Genomic DNA, 12,032 nt, shown 5'->3' on the forward strand with positions numbered 1-12,032 from the left:
TATCATGGTCAGAAAAGAATAGATGGGTATAAATTGTCTTGGGACAACTCCACAGGGATTGCATTGTAATAAGGGCATATGGAGACTGTGTGAACAAAAGTGTGTTAAGTGTGGGCTTGGACAAAACTCATAGATATGACAGACCCAAGTGTCAGAAGCAATCACAAACTCTAGATGAAGAATAACACATTAATGTTGCTTCTACTGAGTTCTGAGTTCAGAGCTGAGATGAAGACATTCAGACAAGTTTTATCACTGCGGCTAGTGTGGGTCAAAATTGAATCATTTTGGACACTGAAGGGCTAATGGTAATCTGCCCAGTCTGGCCTGTCTCCAAACAATGAAAGGCCTAGCACTTGTACCAAAAATACTGAGATTCTCTGTTCATAAGCACTGTGGAACCACATTAGTCTGTAATTTCCTGGTAGAAGAGAAGGTTTATGAGGATTAGAATTTAGTTTGTTAAAATGATAGCTACACTCATATACCAGAACCCATTGCTTGAAGCTCATCTGACTAATTCAAAAGAGCTTCAAGCACCTCTCAAGCTAAGGATAGATCAATTAATTTGACTCTGCAGTGATTCTCGACAAAACCATTGGATAGTTGTGTTTTTCACATCGTGCTTGATTTTTTGTTTTCTGTTACCCAGGACTTTTTATACTCTCTATTAAGTCGACCTTAATCCAATTTCTTCCTTAATCCACATCTGTGGAACCTTTGTGATAAATTCTTGAGCCTGCATGCAAATCTCATTGTTTCTGAATTTGCTCCTGTTTCTTATGTTCTTATAATTAAGTGGTATGGGAAAAGGCAGGTAGCTGGACATGAGCCTATCATCAAATCAGCCATAATCTTATTAAATGCAGAGCAGGCTTGATGCACCGTATGGCTTATTTCCTATGTTCTTATGTATCTTTGCCAATATTTACTTTCCCATTTTCAACCCTTTAATCTGTGTGCCTTTCTTTCCAATTCATTTATTCGATCTAATTATGTGTGGGCATTTGTTCTGAAACCAATTCAAGTTTATTGTCATCTGCTTGTACAAGTACAATCTGACAAAACGATGTTGGTCCTCGGTGCAAAACATGCAGTCACACAACCAGACATAACGCTCACCCAGACAAACAAGACAAGTGTTCATATATTCAAATAAATAAATAAACATTGTTTCATGAACATGAGGGTCTCGGATGGTTAGTGTGAGCAGTTCCTTTGGTCGTTCAGCATTCTCGTTGCCCATGAGAAGAAGCTGTTCCTCAGCCTGGTGGAGCTGGCTCTGATCCTCCCGTAGCTCTTCCCTGATGGGAGCAGCTGAAAGATGCTGAGCTCAGGGTGGAAAGGGTTCTCAATGATTTTGTGTGCCCTCTTCAGATAGCGATCACATCAATGGGGAGGGGTAGGGAGTATCCTGTAATCCCCTCTGCCACTCTTATGGTCCTGTGGATTGACCTCTAATCTATTTTTTTTTGCAGCAACTGTACCACACTGTAATGCACCCTGCCAGTACGCTATTGATAGAGCTCTTATAGCAAGTTGACATAATGGTGGCCGGTAGCCTTGCCCGCTTCATTCTTCTCAGGAAGATCCCTTTCCTGTGCATTTACACACTCTGTTTAATTTCCTGGAGTTTGACTGGTGCCCTGTTACTAAAACATTGCACCTTTTCGGTCTCGATTAGTTCATCCTATTGCCCATGTTGGATGTAATTAGACTGTAATGGCAGCTGATCCTTCAGACGTTTTTCAGCCAATCCAGGATAGATTATTGATTAATTTTGTTAAGATTTTGCTTTGTTACATAAAATATTCTGATGACAATCTATCTTTAGATGAATTAGGTTATTCTTCATTACAGATCTGTTGTCCATCATAAGCTGACTATTTGGGATTGACTTGGGTTGTCTGACCAATGCATCCCACTGGCTGGTGACATGTCACTTTCAATGTAAGTACATGGTCTCATCCATTCGAAGTCTTCACTGATGTTCCATGGCCAGGTTGGTGATCCCAAAGAAGCACAACACTTGGGCTTGCCTACTTGAGGCTGTGCAACCTCGAGTATGGGTCAGCATGGCACTGGCCTACTAGGTGAAGATGGTAAAGTAAATAAGGGTGTGGATGACTGAGGTGATGCAATTAAATTACTGGAAGGATGTGGGAGCTTCAGAGAAGGTGCAGAGGAGATTTACTGGGATGTGGCCTGGATTAGAGAACATGTCTTGCGAGGTAAAGTTAACAGAGCTAGGGCTTTTCTGTATGGAGCTGAAGAAGGATGAGAGGTGACTTAATCAAGGTAACACTCCCTTTACCACTGGCATCCTAGTAATTTGGCTGTGCAGTGTCCCGGGATAGGAGGCCGTTTGCGCTGTTTGCACTAGGCTACCTTTAACTGGGACACAAACTGCCTTTCCATGAACACATTCATCCCCGGGGATTGGAGTGTTCCACCTTCAGCTGGAAATGGGTGACTTTCTGCTGTCCTTTCTCCACTGGTTTAATCAGTACAATGCCGGGGGTACGAGTAGGGGTTGAGGCCGTCAATCCCCAGCGTGAAATTATGCCATTTGATGCCGGCGTGCTGAACTGTTTTCTTTTTCCATGGGACCCTGTCCCAGTTAATTCCCCTTTAATTCCTGGGACAATGTGCCAGTGGAAAAGGGGCTTATGAGAGACATTGGTTGGGTGGGCAGCAGTGGTTTTTTTCACAGGGTGACAGTAGCTGTTTCAGGTGAGTGGAGGAAAGTTTCAGGGGACATGTCAGGGGTAAGAATTTTGCAGAGAGTAGTAGAATGCTGGAATGCATTGCCAGGGGTGGGGGGTGGAAGCTAGTGTAATAGGGACAATTAAAATACCCTTAGACAGGCACATGGGTGCAAGAAGAATAGAGACTTGTGGTTGTGGGGTAGGGAAGGATTTGATTGTTGAACAGGTATAACAATATAGGTTGGGACAACATTGTGGGCTGAAGGGCCTGGTACTGTGTTATATTCTATGTTCTGAATGAAAAAAAATAACCCAATAATGATGATTAATGGATAAATCTCCGTCTCAACCAAAGAAAAAACTCTCTCCTTGGTCAAATACAAAACAAAAGAAATTAGAAAATTAATTAGATCATCTTGCGTTTTCCATAAATTAAATGCTTTAGAATAAAAATGTACTTGAGAAATAAATGTTACTTTACTGCTACCTAGAGCTTTAATAAGTCAACAATTATTTGATTCACACACAGATATTGGAAACAATGCTGAAGGAATTATTTATAATCATTGCTGTTTTAGTGTCAAAAATCTAATCTCACCTCAGTTAAATTTTGGAAATCTTAATCATTGTGTTTTTCATCCTTCCTTTGTTCACCAAATCTCCTGCCTCTTTTTGCCTCCAGTTCCTCATCTCCTTCTCTGCTCTTCCTTTTATTTATTTATTGGGATGTGCAGCACGGAAACAGGCCATTTTGGCCCACGAGTCCAATTTTAACCTCCCCCCAGTTAACCTGCGCCCCTGGTACATTTTTCAATGGTGGGAGGAAACCGGAGCCCCCAGAGAAAACCCACACAGACACGGGGAGAGCATGCAAACTCCTTACAGGGCAGCGTGGGATTCGAACCCTGGTCCGGCCCCGATCCTTGGTGCTGTAAAGGCATTGCGCTAACTGCTACGCCAACTTAGTAGATCTCTTTAAAAATTCAGTTGTCTCGCCAAAGATTTTTTTGATGTTATTTCCAATTCTAAAGAGTTAAATTGCAAAGAAAAATACATCTGAATTACATTCATGTATAGTCTTTCACATTTTACACCACACAGCAAGCATCAATTTCTACGTGTGAATTGATTCAAATCGTTACTCTGTTGGCCAGTTCTTTTTCAATACTCACTGATTGGTAAATGTGCTTTCTTGATCCCCCCTCGCTCCAAATTTTTGTTTGAGCTTCTGCCTGATTTTTGGCTCCCGAACAAGGTCTCAGGCCTGAAACGTCAGCTGGCTTTTACTTTCTGCATGATTTGCTGAATTTCTCCAGCACCTTTGGGTCCTGCGCGCGTCCTAGTGGAGTAGCCGATCCCTCCTGTTATCTTACCCACAGTTTAAGACTCTAAAAAAAATTGCAACTCAAAACTGAAGGGCTGGTTTTCTCTTTTTGTGCTCAAGATGCAATATTAGGGGGGCAGAAATGAAAGATTATTGGGGGAGAATGTGGTCTACGGCAGCCATTTTCAACATTTTTTTAGCTATGGTCCCCTGCTTAAAGTTTATGGGCCTCCTTCCCTGTGAAGCAGTTGTTTAGTTGGTTTCTTCCCTACTTCTCTCCTACTGAGTACACAAAAAAATGAATATTTTTATGATTTCAGTCCGTAGCCCCCATTAAATGTCCTGTCGTCCCCAGGAGAATGGAGGAGGGGGGTGGGGTGAGACATATGGGTCTTGTTGAGAATGGCTGGTCATAAAGTATTGAAACAGCTACACTCTCTATGCTGAACCTCAAGCACACTAATCCTCCAATCATCCCCCTTTATTCCCCACATTCCTATCAACTCATCTCAGATCTCACCACTGCCATTACATTTACCCACTGCGCATGAGGGACAATTTACAGTAGCCAGTTAGCTTCCCAAGCCGCCTGCCTTCAGTGTGTGGGAGGGAATCCATGCAGTTACGCAGAGGTTGTGCCAACTCCGCACACAGGCAGCAGCAGAGGTCGGGATGGAACCCGGGTCATTGAAGCTGAGTCTACTCCCACTAGCAGAATCGATAAGAAGAGATAATAATATAAAAGGAATAAAAATAAAAGACAGGGAATATAAAATCAGTCTGTTTGCGGATGATGTGATAGTGTACTTAACAGAACCAGAACTATCAATAAAAGAACTATATAAGAAATTGAAGGAATATGGAGAAGTGTCGGGATACAAGATAAACGTAAATAAAAGTGAAGCAATGCCTATGAATAACGCGGATTTCTCAAAATTTAAGGAGGAATCCCCATTCAGATGGCAAACGCAGGCAATAAGATACCTAGGTGTGCAAATAAAAAAAAATCTAGGCCAATTATATAAACTCAATTACAATCCACTAATGAAAAAATTACAGGACGATTTAGAGCATTGGAAAGAGCTACCACTAACACTGATAGGAAGGATAAACTGTATTAAAATGAACATTTTTCCAAGGATACTATACTTATTTCAGGCATTGCCAATACAACTGACAGAAAAATTCTTCAAAGAGTTAAAGAAAATAATAAGGAGATTTTTATGGAGAGGGGGGAAACCGAGGATAGCACTAGACAAATTAACAGAATGGTATAAACAAGGAGGCTTACAATTGCCAAACTTCAAAAATTATTATAGAGCCGCACAATTAAGGTACCTATCAGATTTTTATCAAACAAGGGAAAAACCAGACTGGACGAGACTAGAATTAGATAAAATAGGGGAAAAGATACCTGAACACATATTATATAAATGGGACGAAAAATTGGTACCACATAGAACTTCTCCAGTATTACACCATCTCCTCAATATATGGAAGAAGATTCATGTAGAAAGAAATAAAATAAATTACCAAATACCAAAACTAATATTGACGCAAAATAAGCTACTCCCTTTTACAATAGACAACCTTGCCTTTAGAAAATGGGAAAAAAAAGGGATTAAAAGAATAGAAAATTGTTTTTCAGGAGGTAGATTCTTATCCTTTGAACAAATGAGAGATAAGTACAATATAACGGGAGATACAGCGCTGGCATATTACCAACTGAGATCCTACTTGAAAGATAAATTAGGAAGCAACTTGAGTTTACCAGAGGGAAGTAACCTTGAATATGTGATTACAGATACAATGTTAATCAAAAGATTTATAAAAAATATGTATATTAAACTGCAAGAAAAGGAAAATGAGGAAACAAATGGTAAAACTAAACAAAAATGGGAACAAGATTTAAATATAAAGATAAAAAAGGAAACATGGGAGAAGTTATGCTCTGGAACGATGAGAAATACAATAAATACGAGGCTGCGTATGATACAATATAATTGGTTACACAGACTATACATTACACCGCAAAAGTTAAATAAATGGGACCCAACAGTATCTGATAGATGTTTTCGATGTAAAAAAGAAATGGGAACAACAATTCATGCAATCTGGACATGTGAGAGAGTAGAAAAATTTTGGGATGATCTCAATCAGATATTAAATAAAATAACAGAAAACAATATACCAAAGAATCCAGAGATCTTTCTCCTAAGTAACATAAAAAATAAAGAATTTGGAATTGACTTGGAGGATGCACAAAAAAGATTTGTTAAGATAGCCCTAGCTGTAGCAAAAAAATGTATTATGTCAACCTGGAAATTGGAAGATAATTTGAAAATACAACAATGGTATATAGAAATGAATAAATGTATTCCATTAGAAAAAATAACATATAGTTTAAGAAATAATATTGAAATATTCGAACAAGTATGGGAGCCTTACATTAAATACAATAGCGAAAACCTACCGGGAACAAACATTACCTAAGTTGATGGAAGGAGAAGAAAAGAAAAGAATGGACTCAGTAGAATTTCTGGTGTATTTTTGTTGAATGACAACATTGTCTAACTGAATTAATGCAACCTAGATTGTATAACTAAAATGGATGAGAGGGGGGGGGATGGGGGGGTGGCTTGGGAGGAGGGAGGGGGGAGGGAGAAAAAGTCACTGTAAATGTGTGGAAAAGAAAAAGTGTATATCATGGCTATTGTGATTTATGGTGTGAAAAATAAAAAATTAAAAAAAAAAAAAAAAGAAGCTGAGTCTACTCACTGAGCCATGGTGCTGCCCTCATGGCTCATAAAAGGAAGAGGCTTACATTCCGATAAAATACTATGACCATCATGAAGCATTTATTCTCCATAACTAACTGCTTTGAGATGAGGCTGATGGATTTGGCCTCAGAAATAGACAGCAGGATCTAAAAGATATTGGTAAATTAAACTTTTCTTTATAAACAACATGGCTATTATTAACAAAAGCTTCTTATTTTTAAGTTCTGATTTATTTAGTGACTTGAAGAACCCAGGAACCAACTGGGACCTGAATTTACCATAGAGAATCAATGATTCAGTTAGTAATTCAACCACTTTGCTGCCAGATGGGTCCATTGCAATTCATCCCATCCACTGTCTAGTACTTTGCCTCAAATAAAACACCAAAGTGAATAGAAATAAAGACACAACCGCAAATCTCTTTTTCTGAGGTTGGTTGAGTGATAAGGGATGATTTTACCACCTCTCTTTAAAATAGTTGCATAGATTTTTACACCAGCGACAGAGGACAGGCGTGGCTTGGTTTAGCTTCACTCATGGAAGACCCCTGCAGTACTGCACTGAATTACAGATTAGATTTTTAGCTCAAGCCTTTGGACTGAGAGTTAATCCACAAACTCTGTGTTCGATTTCCAAATAAACCACAACCTATTTGGTGTAAATTTTACATTTTAGATACATTTGATTTTGTCCCATTGACCTCAGGAAGTGCATCCCTCTTCATCCTCAGGATATGTTTTTGAGCTTCGATAAGAAAAGTGGGCTCATGGAACGGGGCAGAGTGTCCAGCAAGTCCTAGACAAATGACACCCACTATCTATTATTGATCGAAGTAACAGACCTTACACCCAGGCATTTTCAGTCCCAATCACAGATTTTCCATTTTGTCCTTTCCTCTCTTGCTCATTTGTCCCGAGGGTTGTTAACTCGGCCTGCGACATCACAGGCACTAGACTTCACTCCATCGAGGATATCTACATGAGGCGGTGTCTTAAAAAAGCAGGCTCTATCCTCAAAGACCCCCCCCCCCCCCCCCACCAGCCAGGCCATGCCTTCTTTCACTCTGCTACCATCAGGGAAAAGGTACAGGAGCCTAAAGAAGAGCATTCAGTGGCACAAGGGCAGCTTCTTTTACTGCCTCTTTCTTATTATTTATAGTAATGTCGTAAGATGGCTTATAATATGAATGCTTGCACTGTGACGCTGCAGCAAAATACTGAATTTCATGACTTGTTCATGACAGTAAATCCTGATTCTGAACCACAGGCACTACCTCACTTTATCCTATTCTCTTGCAATATTTATTTATTTTTGAAATGTGTTTAAAGGAATATTTGCACAGTGATGTTGCCACAAAGCAATGAATCTTGTGACATGCTGGAACACAAGAAGCAGATGTTAACTGGAGCTGTTTGTTGGAGATGCTTCTTCTACTTCTGAAGGGATTCTCTTTTGCTTCTCTTTCTCTCATTGTTATGGCCTCCGGACAATGTTCATGGCAACTCTTTGTTTGCCTTACGGCCGTCAAGAGCTGAAGTATATCATGTGTCTTAAATGTTTATGTATCATTACGTGACAATAACAGGAACCTTGATGCCAATTCAAGTCAAACAAACTTACCAGAAAAGATGACTACATAGATTTGTCATTGGTTGCTTAAAGCAGATCTTCCGATTGAAAGTTTTGATCACTGAAGCAGACTGCAAGTTTTTTCAAATGACTTTAACTCTTCTGTGGTGTCCTCGATGGTACTGAGCTCTGGTCTTGTGCTCTATTTTTAGTATCTCATCAATGAACACCACAGTTAACCTTTCCTTCTTTCCCTCCTGGTCAGACAAAGATGCTTAAATGCTGAACACCCTCAGATTTGAGTTCTGATGAAATGCAATTTCCTTAAATGTTCATTCAGCTTCTCTCAAAAATGCCCCCTGAGCTGCTGAAGGTTTCTCGAGCTTTCTGTTTCATTTCCAGATCGCCTATCTGCCATGTTTTGCTTTTGTTAGCGACGGCACAGTATGACCTGGGAAGAACTGAGTTTAATTTCTGCTAAGCTGGCACATAATTAATTGCAATAATTCTGGATTCTGGAATAGATGGCTTTGTGGCTAAATTTGTAGAATAGATGATAGGGCGGGTGGCGCAGAGGATACTGAAAGGCTGCAGAGAGACCTGGCTTAGATTAGGGGCAAAGTGGTGGCAAGTGAAATACAATGTTGGAAAGTGCATTTTAGTAGAAGAAATAGATGAGCAGATTATTATTTAGATGGGAGAAAATTCAAAATTCCAAGGGGCAAAGGGACTGGGGATTCCTTGTGCAGGATACCCTAAAGGTTAACCTCCAGGTTGAGTTGGGGGTGAAGAAGGCAAATGCAATGTTGGCGTTTATTTCTAGAGTAACGGCACATAAGAGCAGTGATGTAATGTGAAGACTCGATAGGGCACTAGTGGGGCCTCCCTTGGAGAACTGTGTGCAGTTTTGGATGGCTTATTTGAGAAAAGACATGCTGGCTTTGGAGAGGGCTCAGATGACACCAGGAATGAAACGGTTAGCATAAGAGGAATGATTGTTGGCTCTTGGACTGTTATCAATGGAGTACAGAAGGATGAGGGAGGGGGAACCTCATAGAGGCATATCGAATGCTGAAAGGCCTAGACAGAGTATATATGGCAAGGATATTTCCCAAGGAAGGGGAATTTAGGACAAGAGGGGATATCTTCAGGATAAAAGGGCTTCAATTTAAAACAGAGATGTGAAAAAAAATCTTTAATTTAAATTAATTGTTTTAAATTTAGACATACAGCACAGTAACAGGCTATTTTGGCCCACGTGTCCGTGCCGCCAATTTACACTCCATTAACCTACACCCACAGTACATTTTGAATGGTGGGAGGAAACCGGATCCCCCTTAGAAAACCCATGTAGACATGGGGAGAAATTAATCCAGGATTGGAACGCTGGTCTGGTCCCAATTGCTGGCTCTGTAAAGGTGTTGCACTAACCGCTAGGCCAACCATGCCGTCAGATGGTTGCGGGTCCATGGATCTTGTGGCCTCAGGTGGCTGTGGAAGTGAGAGTATTAAGGCAGAGACTGACTGGTATTTGATTATTCAGGGCGTGAATAATGCGAAAAAAGCCAAGGAATAGAGTTGAGTGGGAGGATGGATTAGAATGATGAAGCAGACTCGATGGGCCTACTTCTGCACCTATATCTTGTAATCTTGTGAATTGTGACAATAAGGAATGATCTGAAAATCTATAGATTCCCAAAATAATTTATTGGCTTTGTCCTGCTCTCACTGGAGGCTGAAAGATAGCACCATGGAAAAACATAATTCAAAGCTGCATTTCAGTTAGCAAGCTGCAGCGAGTCATCTGTGGGCTGAACCAACAGAATTGTTTAATGAAACCTTCGCAGGAGTTTAAATAAATACAGTTGGCGTGCTATCACCATCACCTGACCCCAGAAGCCGCGCACCTCCCAGAGTCCTTTGCACCCAGCCACCATTCTCCAGCCATTGGGAACTCCTGACCCTGCAGGGGCCTGCAACTACGGCCGCTGGTTTGATAATGGAGAGGCGCAGATCTTCACAAAGCTTTAGATCTGACAGCAACAAATTGTCAATAAGTTACCATGCAGTAAAGAATGACTGGAAATTTGATTCATTTATTTGAGGCTGCAGTTCAGCCACATCTACAAACTTGTGAATTGTGAGATAAAGTTTGTTAATTACAAAGCACAGCAGTGTTCTAGCAAACTGACCCCTACCTTCAAGGATAGAATCTTCATTTCCAGTATCTTCGCCAAGTCACACACCATTCTGATTAATGTCTAGCAGACGAGTTAATTCTGGAGTAAAAATAAAAGTTCACAGACACCATGACTGAAGTAAACACATGATGCTGGAGAAACTCAGCAGGTCAAACAGTGTATGTAGCAAAAATAAAGATGCAGAACCGACGATTCGGGCTTGAACCCTTCCAAGCCTGCCCACATTTTGTTTATATCTTGAAGCCGAAAACACATACGTTTTTTATTTATTTGTTTTTATTTAGACATATTTCGGCCCACAAGTCCATGCTGCCCAATTTACCTCCAGTTGACCTACTCTCCCAGTCTGTTTTGAACGGTGGGAGGAAACCAGAGCCCCCAGAAAAAAATCCATGCAGACACGTGGAGAACGTACAAACTCCTTACAAACAGCACGGGATTCAAACCCTGGTCTGTGCCTGATGGCTAGTGCTGTCATTTTTGGTACATAAAGTACACTTATTTTGACTTGGTTATATGATGAGGTTAAACTTTTTGGGAGACAGCTTAAGGAATTTTTAGAGAAAGTTTTAAAGATTCAATTACCACTAGACCCAACATTGTTTTTATTGGGTAATCTTAAAAGGTTGAGTTTGATTTTGAGGTTGACTAAGTATCAAACTGTGTTTTTAAGGTTGCCAATGGCGGTAGCAAGTAAATGTATGGCTATTACTTGGAAAAGTGAGATTGATTTGGGGTTGCAGAGGTGGCATCTGGTATTGAGGTCATGTATTCCTTAGGAAAAAAATAATGTATCATTTACATGATAATTTTCTTTTCTAAAATATGGAGCCACTATTTGGACTATATGGGTTTAAAATGTTGAATTCCCTGAAGCTTGTCAAGGTGGTGTTGCTTTGATCCACTGAATTTTTAATGTTACATCTCCATTTTCTTTCTCTTTTCTTTCTTTTGAGTCTTTGGGGGTGAGTATGGGGGGTGGGGGGCTATATATTGGGCATTTAAAATTTTAAATAAAGTACACTCCTTGACCTTTTGTCGTTAAATTTGCCACAGATTTCAGCACACGTTCATATTCTTCCTGCTGGTGCTTCGGAAGTGGATCTTTCATCTCCACGTCTTTCACAATTCCATCCAAATATTTATTCCCTCTCTTATGTTCCTGTTTTGTCGATAGCAATTGATCTTTGGCTTCAACATATCCATTAGACAACTCTGAGAGCTTCATTCCAGGCCACAGCTGCTGCACTGGGCGACGTCACTGCCAGTTCCTCTTCTGGTAGTGTGGCGGCTCGTTTAATCTTTGCAGTTGAAAGACAACGGTTTGCATTTTCCAATTCTTTATCAAGAAGAGACTCCTCAAGTTGTTTTTTTAAGAATTCAGATCCTTGTATCGATATATTCTTATCCTCTAATGCAGCCATTCTTTCTTTTAAATGCAGCTGAAGTC

The 12,032-nt window shown here is 40.2% G+C and overlaps 1 protein-coding gene across 1 annotated transcript in view; it reads right to left on the bottom strand.

The window, feature by feature from the left end:
- Positions 1 to 10,604: 10,604 nt before the first annotated feature.
- cacul1 (CDK2 associated cullin domain 1) overlaps positions 10,605 to 12,032 on the bottom strand; it is a 165,910-nt gene continuing 164,482 nt past the window's right edge. The window contains exon 11 of the mRNA XM_069899560.1: positions 10,605 to 10,660. Within this exon, the coding sequence (XP_069755661.1) occupies positions 10,620 to 10,660 (41 nt within the window). The 3' untranslated portion in view covers positions 10,605 to 10,619. The remainder of the gene's footprint in view (positions 10,661 to 12,032) is intronic.

This window comes from Narcine bancroftii, chromosome 10 (genome assembly GCF_036971445.1).
Source record: "Narcine bancroftii isolate sNarBan1 chromosome 10, sNarBan1.hap1, whole genome shotgun sequence".
In the NCBI taxonomy this organism is placed as follows: Eukaryota; Metazoa; Chordata; class Chondrichthyes; order Torpediniformes; family Narcinidae; genus Narcine; species Narcine bancroftii.